The following is a 14,385-nucleotide window of genomic DNA, read 5'->3' as shown; positions in this document are numbered from 1 at the left end:
GCGATAGCGCGTATTAGACTTAAACAAAAGACATTTATCGACAAATTGGCGGCATTTATCCGACAATCTTCATTCATTCAAGATGTCTTTCGATGGAACTGGAATCTTGACCACCATTTCGACAAGATTCGACGAAAAAAGATTCCGCGAGTCAGCTCAGCTTAATGACAACAGCGCAACGTCAATGGACCAAGTTAAAATAACCAAGATTGGCAAGCGGCAAAATGAATCGAGGATACTGCTCGCCATCTCGCCTACTGTATCGCACACTTAACGACGAATACTACGATTTTTTTCGCCCGCTGCAAGTACAACAACGAGTTCTTTTTTTATAATGTGTCGAGCGTGTTCAGTCGCTCGTGGTCATAAGGACACAGCGTCACGTAGCAGCAGAACGCGGTGAAGTAAAACGTGCCCAATTAGCTCTAAAAAGCTGATCGATCGACACCTTTTTACGAATCCGATGCTTTTTTAGAGAACAAATTTGTCAAATTTAAAAGCATTTCACAAAAATAAGTATTAGCATCGGCACACTATGGATGCATCTGATCCTACTGGCTAAAGACAGTACCGAGGATGTCACAGGATACGCGCGTAGCCACCATTTTGAATTCGTACTTCATCGCCGTCATGCATCTCCCAAGCGCCTTGTTCACGGCCGCTATGGCTCTTTTCGTCGACGCTAATCCCACATCGTATGTAAAGCCTCTTCTCGTCAGTCCCGATGACCAGGATTCGACAATTCTCAACGCGAATACCGTTCCTGAGAGGCCTCGGCTTCTCTTTTCCGATCCGTTGCTTGTCGACCCTACTTCTGCCTTGTTTAACCCCATCAATTCTAATGACCAAGATTTAATTCGCCCCAAGCCAATTGCCTTCTCGACTATGTCTGACCCTTCTGATCATGATGCTCTGCGCGTTGTCTCTGATACCGCCTCGTCCGCAACGCCTTCCCCCTTTAATTCAGATGATCAGGGGCCGGAGTGCTACATGACGCGTTTTATCGCTGAGAGGCCTTACTTTTCCGATTCTGGTGCCCAACGCCGTGACCCGGACAGTTTTTCGTCCTCAAAGCCTCACCTCGAAAGTCTTAAAGACCACAATGCCTCTCGCTTCAAGTCAAGTGTCTTTTCGTCAAACTCAAAAAATATCATTTACGGTGCTCTAAGCAGTAATTCATCGTCTGCGAAGACTCGCCTTGTCAAATCTGACCACCAGAATTGGATGCACTCTAAGGCGAGCGAAACTAAGCGACTATTGATGCCAGATGGTCTACCTTTCTTGGAAGAGGCGACAGAGTTTGCTGAAAAGTTTCTGGAACATTTCTCAACCATTAATAAAGCCGATATTCCTGCGTCTGCATATGCTCAAATAGAACGCTCCTTGCGAGATGAAACTCCAATTCCGCGTATTAACGAAAAGTTGATTAAATATCTCTACTTCCCAAAGTATCCGTGGGTGGAACGTGAATTAACTTTGCGGAATAAGATCTTGGACCCGTACCGCTTTGATTACTTCGATTTTTATCACCATTATTCTATTGATTTAATAAATCCGGCTGACGTTTGTAAAGAAGCTTTTAAGGATCTCGATGGCTTGCCTATGACATTTTGGCCACTCAAATCAATTTTTGAGTATATTGATTTCGTCAGAGATGACGTTTTTTTCAAGAATTACGGCTTTATTATATCCAAGAACATTTTAAAACTCCGCGATGACATCGACTGGGTTGACTTTTTGACCGCCAATCAGCCGGAATACCTAACATCCACAATTGTACGATTGAAAAATAGCCTCTGGATGAAGTGGATCAACGAATTTAAGTCTCCGGCTGACATCGGTGAACTCCTTAATGTTGCTTCAAATGCAAAATATCAACCAATTCTTGATGGGTACAAAAATTTCATCAAGAATGGAGGATATACGGAATTCCCTCGATCAGAATATCTTAAGTTTGTAACCGGTGATACACGATTTTTTGATCAAACGGAACCCGACGGCACAAAGTTGTTGCCGCTTTACGTAGATTACGTCGCCACCTACAGCGAAGCCAATCCGACGGAGCCAATGAATCTATTTCCACTGCTTCGGACTCGTTTTACGGAAGGACAAGTATCTAAAATGATTTATATGTGCCAAGACCCAAAAGCAGCTGAAGAGGGAAAAAAAGCGCTGAATGCGTACTGGATTGCTACATATTCAACAAGTGGATTGTTTGATCGACTAAACTTATCTTCGATTAAAAACAAGAAATATCATTGGAGTGTACTGAGCTCTTTCATCGACTATCTTATTTCCAAGACACTGCTATCCGACAGTAAGCACGAGTATAATGTCTTGATTGAAAAGTATGGCCTTAAAAAAGTCATTACATTGACATATGCTGCTACAGCAGATTTAGAAGATCATTCAAAAGATTTTTTGCGACAAGAGCTTTTGAAATATACAAAGGAAGAGAATTTAGATCTCAAAACAGAGATTTTGAATGTGCTCGGACTTGAATCGCACAACAACCAAGAGTTACTGGCACTCATTGTCGTTTCTGTCGCTGAATACAACAAAAAGCATCCGCAGGAGCCGTTGGATTTACTTGCGGTGCTTAAGGCTTGTAATTACGATAAAGATGTGGTCAAGGCTGTGTTAGCTTGCAAGGAGATAAAAGACCCTGATATTGCGAAAATAATAAAGGCTGAGCTGATGGATAATATGCTTAAGGCAGGAACGCCTCCTGCTAAACTTTGTACTGACTTAGTCGTGCCTTTGGATCCAAAAGCGTCAACTTATCAGTGGGCACTGATTTTTCTCGAGGACTACTGTAAAAAGTGCAAGAATGCTGGCTTGGAAGGTAATACTAATTGGGAGAACATCTTAACTACGACGGTCCCTTCGAGAAAGTTAATCAGGCTAAGCCTTTTAGACGCTACTGGGCCAATTCAGCAGGATCTAGCTATTCTTCAAAAAAAGATTCCTAAATTGCACAAGATTCAAAAAATCAGCCCTTCAACAGTCATTGAAATCTTACAGGCTGACAAAATCGTGCCAATTGAGACAAAGAGGATGGATTTCTGGGTGGCATATTTTGATTTTTATCGTCGTCATAACTCCGTCAGTTCTAATTTTATGATTAAAGGGTTTTTTAACCCTTCCCGACTATCTACGGCTATTTCGGACAGCGAAATTAATCGGATCAATGAGCTGCATGTATCTGCAAAAGTGAATCCCGCTGCCAAACAATTATTCAATGCCCTCGAGCGAAAATGGTTTTACGATCTCAGGACCGAAGGAGCGACGTTCGAATCGCAACTGGAAATTCTGAATTTAAAGATGAAGAATCCAGATATTGCGAAAGATTATTACGCGTTTTACCATAAGATCGACAAAAAGGTTCAAATCATAACAAAGATGGATATAGAAAAACAGTTGCGTCACTTTGTCGAAATGGCAGAAGACCTCGACAAGGACGTGCTGTCGGATCCATGGGATCCTTATGAGCTGCTCCAAGCTACTGTAAGCAAATACGATCTGGCAATGATAATTACTGCAAGCCAGAAAAATGAGCCGAGTGAGACCATCGTCGACAATGCAGCGATGAAAATGTTTAAACAATTTCATGCCTCGATAAAGATGGGCACTTTTGAGGATCTGGTTGATTTGTTGGAGCTACACAAGATCGCACAAGAAAAGGATACTTTATTCAGCTCGCTGGAATGGGCCTGCTTGTTAGACCACATTGATCAAGTCAAAAACAATAGATTTGTCATAGTCGACACAATCAAGTTTTTAAAGCAATACTTTGACATGGAGGCTCTTGTTTCGCTTTTTCCTACTTTAGGGAAAGATTCAAGGACGAGGCATATCATCCAACCTCTCGTAGACGATCTCGCAACTCTTGATGACAACAAAGACCCAGAAGAAGTATTGCGTATCTTACAATTCAACGTGGAAAATTCCCAATCAGAGGATATAACACTGTTTTGCATGCGTGCAAAGGTGTGGATGAGTTTTGTAACATCTTACCGCAAAACGATTGGTAACTCTTTCTCGGCAATGAAATCATTGAGAAAAGTTTATGGCGACAAGAAGCTGGCTGCAATGCTCGCTAAGGCAGAAAATACTCCAGGTTTTCGCGAACTAGCCAAACACCTTCAGGATGAGTTTTTGCGTGCGTTGCTTAATCATGACTTACCTATCGAGAATATTAAAAATAAACGACCAACGACACGCGCAAAACCTGTGGCAGATGACTCTAGCCTGCAGACATTGTTGTCTGATTATCATGCTCTTCGAAGAGACATACACAACATGTTACGAATGCCTCAAGAAATGACCCTAGAGGGCTTATCCGGAACCATAGAAACCGTTGAAAATTGGTATAACGTGGGTCCAAATCTCGAACACTTGAGCAAGTATTCAATACTTCGCACTCGATTTGGAGAATCCGAGATAGCTGATTTGGTCAAACGTGGCCGGAATTCTCACTTAAAAAACATTCAAAAGATGGCAAGTACGATTTATCACGACCAAATATCGTGTAATTTCAGCCCTGAAACGACAAGTCAGATTTTATATCAGGGTTCGAATAAAGATCTGGATTTCAGTAGTAGTGCACAACTGGTTACGCTGCAAACGCATATAAACTCGTTCAATGCGTATTATCCAAATTCCGATAGAACTTTGTATACTGTATTGAAAGACCTGACGGGCGGCGATGAGAAAGCCATTATACAAGAGTTTATTATAAATGCAGGGGAATTTTCAGATGAGATTCCATTGCAACTTTGGAAGGAGCAGATGCAACGTTGGATTAATAGGGAGCTCGATCCAAGTATTGCTTTCGAGATGTTGCCAACGATGCCCGTACGCAAATGGCCAGTTTTTTTTAAAGTGCAGTATTTAGTCCACTACCTCACACATTTTAACGCGGCTACCAGTAAGTCTCGTTTGGAAATTAATAATTTATATGAAATTCCCGATCTTAAGCTGACCCGAAGAGACAGTGCGCCAAGTTTGTTTTTAGAAAATTCGATGCTTGTCGTTGTATCGCATGTGCTTGGTATTCCAAAAGACCAAATCAGGAAGTGGCTTCGTTATATCTCTTTTTTATCCAGCGAGAATCCGACTTTCAAGATTGAGTGGGACAGCGTTACTGTATTACGATGTTTTTTTCCAGACGATAAATTAAAATTGAAGCTTCAAAAGGTGGCCGAGGATTTAAGATACGAAACGCATGCCAAAACTCTGCTGAATGATTTAAATCAAGTGTTGTTCAAGGCTCATCACGACAAGATAACAGAATATTTAAGCTCGACGTCGAATCTCAAGGTTGAGAATAAAGCTTTCTTTGCCCAGCCACAGATGAAGTTTTTGTCGTCAGATGTGGAATTGTTTAATAAATTGTATCCAGACAAACCCACAACATTAAATGCTGTCTTGAAAGCTGTTTTAAAAGAAGACGATGCAACTTTCTTACAACGCGTTCTCAGCGCTTTGGATAACGATGATTCGAAAGAAATTGTATTACGCCTTTACGAGGAGGAGCTTCAGTTTTGGTTAAAGAAAAAAACACCACCAACAGATTTTTTTAATTATTTAGAAGGGCTCAATGATTTGAAATTTCTCATCATGGTACAGTATTCCTTTGACTTTATCCAGATGATTCCTAAGGATGACTATGCGGCCACGATTACTAAATTGGGGGCATTTGAGGATGCATGGAAAATATGTACGCTTGAGGCGTTGAGAAAAGAGGTCAAATTTGATGATGCGATTCTAATCGATAAGTTGGAAAAGTTCATTGAAGCAAAAGACACTTGGAATTTAAAATATACGTCTGGTGATAAACTACCCGTCAAGAAAAATAAACAAGTGACTTCTGCGCTGACCGATACGATACTTAACGAATTTGGTGTGGTAAAAGACTCAAAGAAAAAATTATTTTTGATATGGGTTAAATACATCGACGCTTTGCACGGCGAGACTTCTGCGTTTAGGATAAAATTGGACTCGAAGACTCTTGCACGAAGTTTCTTCACCCCGGCAGAAGAGGAGGCAATCAAAGCTGTGAGACGAACAAAAACTAATGTTAGTAAGAGACTAAGGTAGTGGTGTCTTGAATCTGAAAAGTTGATGGTTGTTTCAAAGAAGAATGGAAAGCATGCCTACATACTGGATGACTGTATACCTTTATGCTACAAATTTCCTGAGCCTTGCGCTTGTATATTAGGCCAGCGTCGGTTATCAATTCCACAGCAGTCTCCGCGAGGTCATACGTGCCGTTCTAGCCAAGACTACAGCAGGCAAAGGCTGGACGAAGGAAAAAGAGTCTTACGTCAACGTAGTTAAAGGCTGTAAGCAAAAAATCAATCTTTATTGGTATCAATAATCCTGGCACAAATTGAAGAGTGCCTTGTTAAGAATAACATACCCGACACGAGTGTGCCATGACACCTGTCGCGCGAGGAGAAGCGGTGTCCATACGTGACTTCAAAATTCAAGAGGCACAGATGAGCCCATGCCGAGAAGATCGCTTCGAAACCATTTGAGTCCGATGCAGGTTAAATTTGCCAAGCGCCGTGACTACCCGTGGTATTGCCATGAGATTATTCATCAGTGGGCTTCATACTGTCATTCTGGATCTCCGTGTCGTATATTGCGTTGTTAAAACGAGATATATTGCTGCATGCACAAATGAGGGTACGACATTTGTAGTAATCGAAAGCACGCCCAAGTGACGCTTCACGCATGTTTCAATAAATTGTCAGAAACAAAAGTACCAAGTTGAAATATCTCTATAAAAATCACAGTGTGCCAGTTTTAGTTAATCGCTGCCGTGTCTGGCTCGGACGTATGAGAATTCGTCAGCCAGCTGCGTACAAAATCTAGTGTTTAAAGGCAGCAAACCTTTAATAAATTGCGGTCGATACTCGGTCCAACTCTATTAGATTCAGGGAGAGCATTGCATCATGTATTTTACAAAATACATTTGTTCTCAACATAGGAAATCTATCCAGCTAACGCAGTGAATCTTCTTCGAAAATCGATCTACGAATACAAAAGCACTTTTAATTACGGAAGCGAGTAAGATATCACCATTACCGGTCAACTCTTTGTTCTCGTCTTTACTTGACTGACAAATAAATACATCGACTTCGAAGTAAGTCTATAAAATCGCAATTTCGAGAAAAGTCGGCATCACAAGAGGTTAATAGGGTGCACACCCTGACCAAGACACGTACAACATCGACTTTAAGCCTTTTAACAGCACGTACGAAACATATATATTATACATTGAAGATCATTGGAAGACGCTATCGCAAAGATGAAAAGTCGCAGATTAAAAGTCGGTGAATAATGCGAAAATGACGGTCGCGAAGCATGAAATAAACGTAACGCAGTATTTAAATCCAATGACGACATTTGATCCAATTGAATTGTTATCGACAAATCGTGCTGAAGAGATGCAAAGAGCTGATGCAGTAGATACTTCAAACGCAAAATCTGCAGTGGCATGAACGCATGTCGATGAATTAGCGCGATGCTTATGACGGATTCAGCTTGCCTGCAGACATGACTTCGTTTATACTTGTAGCAATTCAGATATCGCAATTTCCAAGCAACGAGCTTAGACGTGAAAAATCTCTTGAGCCGGTGAGACCGTGCAATCAAGAGTTAGCCTTTGGCAATTACAGCAATCGGGAACGAAGATCGAAACTAATGCAGCACAATAGAGTACATTTCGACCGTATCAAGCACTAATCAAAACTCGAAAGATACACACTAGAGCTGCATGCTATTCGACTTATCACTTCGTTAACGAAGCATATCATTTTGTCAGAGCAAAGCACAAAGTGACAGACCGTTTCAGGCTCCGCGCTTTAAAATCGATCTTGACTCGTTCGAAGTCTAGGATAAGTGTAACGGGCTAAAGTTGCCCTAATGTTACACAGTCCCCGTTAAGTCCACTTGGTGTACTTAAGGGGATGGTCAATTACTAAATAATAGTAATTAGACCCAGCACTCGGATGTGGTGCACATTTGTGACCAACCCTTGTGTATGTGATGCGCATGGGTGCATTCACATTATGAGGGATGACGGCTAGCGTCATCCGTTACGCGATGTATCAAGAAAGGTACGCTCGCAATACATATTAAGTGTTATCTATAAAGATGACATTTTAATTGGTAAAATTAGGTATTTATATTTAATACGATAATTATAAATCAGTCTGAAAATTACTTCCTCGATGATGTTAGGAGAGGTGAATAAACTGAGCCCAATCAATATCGAGGCTCATTCTCCCGTACACACGCAGAGATGGGGGTCGTGGGTAGGTATTCTAGTGCTACCAAGTGTAGGCGGGCACGTCGTAATGCGGCCACGCTCTAATTAGACACACAAGGCATGGAGAGTCCGTATGACCTCATCCAAGGCAGGCCATTATTAAAAAAGTACCAACCATGGATAGACCGGCGTACACGCACAGTTGCAAACTCTACGCAGGACACCGGAAAGGATGTGCTCCTGCGAAAGGCGTATGCAACTGATGTCGTGTCAAACACAGTTGAGGGTGCGTTGACGGGATGTCACCGAAGCCCCATGGGCTTGATCACGTAAAATCGTCAGATACTGACTTCGCGTCAATACCTTTGGCGTAAGCTATCGCTCATGAAAAGCGTCGCGAGCAGCTATCTCCTATGGCGTTCTCGCCGTTTCACCAGAGTCCAGATGGCCAAGCTATGACCCGCTATCTCCTTGAGACGCTCGTCCGCACTAAGCGGAGTGAATCTATAATCACTATGAGCCTTAGCTTTTGCTATCCCGGCGGCTCGACAACGAGCTTGTTCATTTATGAGGATAATCGTCTCTTGCTCTTCATCGAGCGGGTTTGTAATGATGTTGGACTCAGGGTCCTGTGTCCTGCTCAACGCAGTTAAGACATCAGCGGCACCACGTTCTGGAACGGATTCGGTGCCCGCCGACGCTTATCCGGAGAAGAAGGCGTGTAAGAGCGACGCTCTTGCTCCTCAGCCTCTGACGGAGAGTGAATTTCAAAGCCCACCATTCCCTCATCATCGAGAAAGCGCTAAGAGTCTGTGACTCACGCTTGATGTCATGGGACAAAAGGAAAGGAAAACACAACCGAACGGCTAGCTTCTTAAGTTCCAACCTTAAAGAGGAAATAAAGCAAACGTTGTCACTCGGTGTCAACAGTCTGATGGGGGTGGGTGTAATGGGGCACACATCGGTTAAAGAACCGTTGTTGTGATACATTTTGTAACGGAGCTAGAACAACCCGTACTTAGCTTACACTATTTCTAACGCTTTAACGAAGCCTCAAAGCCCAAGTCTTAGGTGCTTAGTATTTTTAACTCGGTTTTATATTTTGTCTTTCAATTATTCTAAGTACGAATGGTCCCCTTGGACTCATGGGAACCACTCAATTTACGTGCCTATATCTTACTGGCTAAATAAGGGACTGAGCCCATTTAACCAGCTAAAATACGACGTGCTACTTTCGCTACCTCAAAAGTAGCACCCCTACTTAAGTAACATGTAAACTTAATTGAAACTACTTATGAAACGGGGCGGCCCATTACATCACCCCCTTCTCAAGATAGCACTCACACACCGTGAGTGCTCAACTACAAGACCTTAACGGCCGCTCAAACCAAACGATGACTGAAGACGCGAGCGCCAACACCACAGCACTCCCGCGCACAGTCAGCGGGAGTTCGATAGACCACGTGATGGATCAGCACCTGATCCCTTGGGCGCAATACGACTTGTCCGGAGCTCGAGCTCCGGACTCTCTTGAAACGATGCAGAATTACTTCCGGCGTTTCCGTGGATTACGCGGGAAGAGTCTTGATGGCATCTCGTTCGAGTCGCTCCAGCATTCTTGGTGCGCGTTCATCCGGCGGTGGAACCGAATGCTTGAAGACGGAAGGGCTTGCTAATCGCGAAGATATCCACGCCGAACACTCAGTCGGTGTGCTGCGCGAGAAGGTATGCGAGAACGCGTGGAACGTAGATCGACTCTTTTACGTTCACGTGCACGAATCTTTGTAACTCCTGTGACTCGATGCCTCGTCCAACTCGCGAAACTTGGCAACGACACGTCCCTGAGTATCCACTCAGCGAATATGAACAGCTCTGGATCGGACGGTATGAGCGCAGCTTGATAGAGCACAAGACCGCGATTAATTGTGGCGCGGCACGCTGGCGACACCACTCGCGTTCTCGGGGTCTTGGTGCCTCGCGCTCGCCACGACGTTCTCGTTCGCGTGGTTGTGGTGACACACGTTCACCACGACGTTCTCGTCGTCGCTATTCTACTCGTCGTCGTGGTGATGTTTCACCACGACATTTTCTCAATCGCTCCTGGTCTCGTAGTCGTGGTGACGCTTCACCACGACACAGTAGTCGTTCGTCTCGTTCTCGCTCACCGCGAGAATACTCAGGTCGTCGACCAAATCTGAACCAAGCGTATGCACGGACTCGTATGCCCGAACGACGTCTCGAAGGAGCGAAGAGCTCGATTCCCACATATCCTGCTCGGGTGGAAACCCGAGCCAACATACACGATAATTACGCGCGGTTGGAACCGCGCGCGCATGGAGTCGCGACAATGTCGTTTCGCGACGAGGGTCCTCGTGACCCAACAAACGTTCCACAATCCAGCGCTTCTGACTTTCCGCGTCCACAATCGGCGGTGGGCCCTCGCGGTGGTAATGCTGGCGTCCTGGTTGCCCAGGACGATGTAGATGCGGCTGTGAACAAGGCTGCCGATGCCCAGCTGGAAGCTGAAGCTGCCCTTGATCGAGCTGCGCGGGCTGAAAGAACAGCGAGCGAGATTCGACAGTCGAACCGCGAGCTGCTTGACGGGATGCGGCTCTTGGTCACGCGCAGAATGGGACGCAGCCGCGTCCGATGTCGCTTGCGCGTCGAGCAAGGCGAGAGGGAAGGTCGACCTATAAGCCTTTGAGGAGCCAACCCGTGAAGCGCAGCAGGACGATACTCCTTGAGCCGCCCGACGTAAAACGCCGGGTGAAGTCGCAGTGACGAAGGGATGTCCAGCCTGTATGCGTCGCCGATTGCCTTGAGTATCGTGAATGGGCCGATGAAACGTGGCGCGAGTTTGCTCGCGCCGAGATTGGTTACTGCTGAATCTCGTAGGCCTTCAGTAGATAACAATTCACGATCACCCGTCTAGCAGGTACTCATGTTCTTTCTGCCACGTTTGTCTGCATTCGCTTTCTATCTATCCACTGCAGATCGAAGAGTATCGCGTACAAACCTCATGATTGCTTGACGTTGGAGTATAAACTCTGACACAGCCATGTCATCAATTGGTCACGCCGGTTCAATCGGCGCGTAGTTGGCTTGAGGTCTTTGCATACCCGAAAAAGGGTCAATCAGCGTCTGTGCAGCCCATTGGGCTAGCGGGGACGCCACGTCACGTGGCGTCAAAACAGAGGACTTCACCTTGGATTGGGTGACAACATTCGCGCTTAGAATACCGTGAGCTGCACTCGACCGTTGTTTACCACTATCACCGCCCGCCAGAGTGGAGCCACGAAGAGCCATGGGTTGACCCACGGCAAGAAGAGTAGGTACGCGAGGATGACGGGTCTAATTTGCAAAAAATGGCGTCAACCCCGTTGACGAGTGAACCGCGTTGTTGAGTGAACCGCGTTGTTGAGTGCAAACTCCGCGAGTGGCAAAAATGCACTCCAACTCGTAAAGGAAGTAGCGTAACTTCGAAGAAAATCTTCGAGGACGCGATTGACCCTCTCTGTTTGCCCATCAGTTTCCGGATGAGCTGCTGTCGACATTTGCAGCTTCGTGCCAAGCAACTCGAACAATGACGTCCAACACGCCGATGTGAAACGAGGATCACGGTCCGAGACTATGTTGTTTGGTAGACCATGATGGCGAAACACAGCGTCAATGAAGTGCACCGCGGTCTCAGCCGCGGTGATCGTTCCATGAACAGGCACCAGATGTGTCATTTCGCTAAATCTGTCCACAAAGACCAGAATACCCGTTCGGTCTTGGCCATCGGGTGCAAACCCGAAGATAAAGTCCATTAAAACCGAGCGCCAAGCCCCAGATGCAATCGGCAGAGGTCGCAGGGGTGCCTGCAACGATGGAGATGGCTTACTCGCTGACATATTTCGCAGGTGCAAATCCAGTTTCGAACCCACTTGTACATGTGGGCCAGAAGAAGTCACGTGAGACAGCCGCGAATGTCTTTTTGCGGCCCAGACTTTCGCTAATCGGGGCATCATGGTACTCGTGGATGATACGAGCACGAAAATCCAAGTCATTCACAATCACCGTTCGAGGTGCATCGAATTTATCGATGCTGTATAACAGCAAATCACCATCCATACTGTATCGTTTAATGTGTTCACGCTTCGTTCGCAAAAGAGCTCCCAGTGCAGCATCACCGGGAGCGCGTAGATAGGCAATAATGTCCGCGTAATCCGGATCGTTCGCGTAAGCCGCGACGATTTCATCGAAAAGGCATAACTCGGGAGTACCCGAGTTAGATTCAACGACACACACGTCGCACATCGATCGTCTTCATCGTCGTCGTCAGTTGCCTGACGACTCAGTACCATACGAGGATCATAATCTGGACGTCGTAACAGTGCGTCAGCAAGAATGTTAGTCTTGCCTGGCTTGTAGTGCACGACGAAGTTGTACTCGGGGAAGAGAGAGAGCCACCGTGCCATCCGCTGTGACAGGTGTGGGCTCTTTATCGCAATACGCAGCGATGCATGATCAATATACAGAGCGAACGTGCGTTCGCCCAGTAGGTGAACACGAAACTTGATGAGTGCGTAGCGCATAGCTAATAGCTCCTTATCGAGGACCGGATAGTTCTTCTCCGCCGGCTTCATCCGTCGTGATTGGTAGCTCACGACTCTTTCACGGCTCTAATGATCAAACTGCATGAGGGCGCAACCAATTGCAAAGTCACTTGCATCACAAATCACGTGAAACGGCTTGGTGTCGTCAGGGAGTACAAACACTGGCGCTGACGCCAGGCTCTTCTTCACTGCGTCAAAGGCAGCTTGATGCTCGGGACGTCACGACCACGTTCAGAAGTGACGACCGAGGCTGTATAGAACCGGCGTAATCCTTTGTGTACTTATGCAAGTAATTAGCTAGACCGAGCCATTGACGCAGCTCCGTAGGATTTTTGGGTGTGGGCCAAGAACAGATTGACGACACCTTCTCTGGGTCGGCTCAAACTCCCGATTTACTCACGTAGCAACCCAGCACCGGAATCCCCGGTGCACAGAATACACACTTCTTCAAGTTTGCAAATAACTTGTTATCACGCATGACTTGGAACACCTGCTTCAGGTGTTGAAGGTGAACTTGGACAGCACTGAGGTTGCCCTCAGCGCGACTGTGGACAAAATGTCATCGAAGTAGCTAGAAGCAAAGTCTCGAAGAGGTCTCAGCACTTGAGATCCCATGCGATTGAAATTGGCTGGTGCGTTCTTTAATACTTGTGGCAGCACCAGCCACTCCCATAGCATACCACTCGGGGTACTCTCCGCAGTGAGTGGTATGTCACTCTGTCGCATCAAGATCTGGTAGAAGCCATCGGTCAGATCGATGGCACTGAAGATGACGCTACCTGACATGGAGTTTAGAACCATGTCTTTCCTGGGGATAGGCGTTGGGGTTGGAATAGTGGCATCGTTTAGCTTGTTAAACGGATGCAATATACGCCAGCCTCCCGTAGACTTCTTCACGCAGAAGGTTGGACTCGAGTGGGGTGAGATACTCTCACGCACATGACCTGCCGTGCGACGACCTTCAAAAAATGCATTTATAGCCTCGACTTGGTCTCGAGGCAACGGCCACTGGTGTGTCACACAATATTTCGATCCTGGCACGAGATCAATCTCGTGCCGAACACCCCGATCAGCAGGAAGTTCAGCCGGAATCTTCTCCGGAAAACGTCTGCGTACTCTCGAGCAATGTCATAGACAGGGTTACCAGACTCGCGAAGAGCCTCCCAAGATTGCGACGCAAATTTTTCTTCGTGCGCTGACTTTTGTTCAGCGCTTTGAGAACGCGTCATTCGCTCCTCATTCGGATCATAGGTCACCTCGTTGGTGACCAGACATAATTGTTCCACTGTGCCTCCCTTGAGGTCGCGTAGAAAATGCTTCCAGGATAGTCCTGGAAGGCTCGAAACCGACGACGCGTCGCGAGGTGGACTCGTGACCTCAATGTATTGGCGCCTTTGTGGACTCCCGTCCACGTACACAATAGCGTGGACACATTCCAACGCTGATTTCTCGTAGCTTGCGTCCCCATCGTGCTTCGAGTCTATGCTCGAAGCTGGCGAACCGCAG

At 45.9% G+C, this 14,385-nt stretch overlaps 1 protein-coding gene across 1 annotated transcript; it reads left to right on the top strand.

The window, feature by feature from the left end:
• Positions 1-576: 576 nt before the first annotated feature.
• Positions 577-6,102, top strand: CCR75_002387 (uncharacterized protein; the record flags this gene model as incomplete). Its single annotated transcript, XM_067960484.1, has 1 exon — positions 577-6,102. The coding sequence occupies one exon, from the start codon at positions 577-579 to the stop codon at positions 6,100-6,102; it is 5,526 nt and encodes a 1,841-aa protein (XP_067819182.1).
• Positions 6,103-14,385: the final 8,283 nt, after the last annotated feature.

This window comes from Bremia lactucae, linkage group LG15, assembly GCF_004359215.1.
Source record: "Bremia lactucae strain SF5 linkage group LG15, whole genome shotgun sequence".
NCBI lineage: Eukaryota > Oomycota > Peronosporomycetes > Peronosporales > Peronosporaceae > Bremia > Bremia lactucae.
This window is presented reverse-complemented; position numbering and strand designations above follow the sequence as displayed.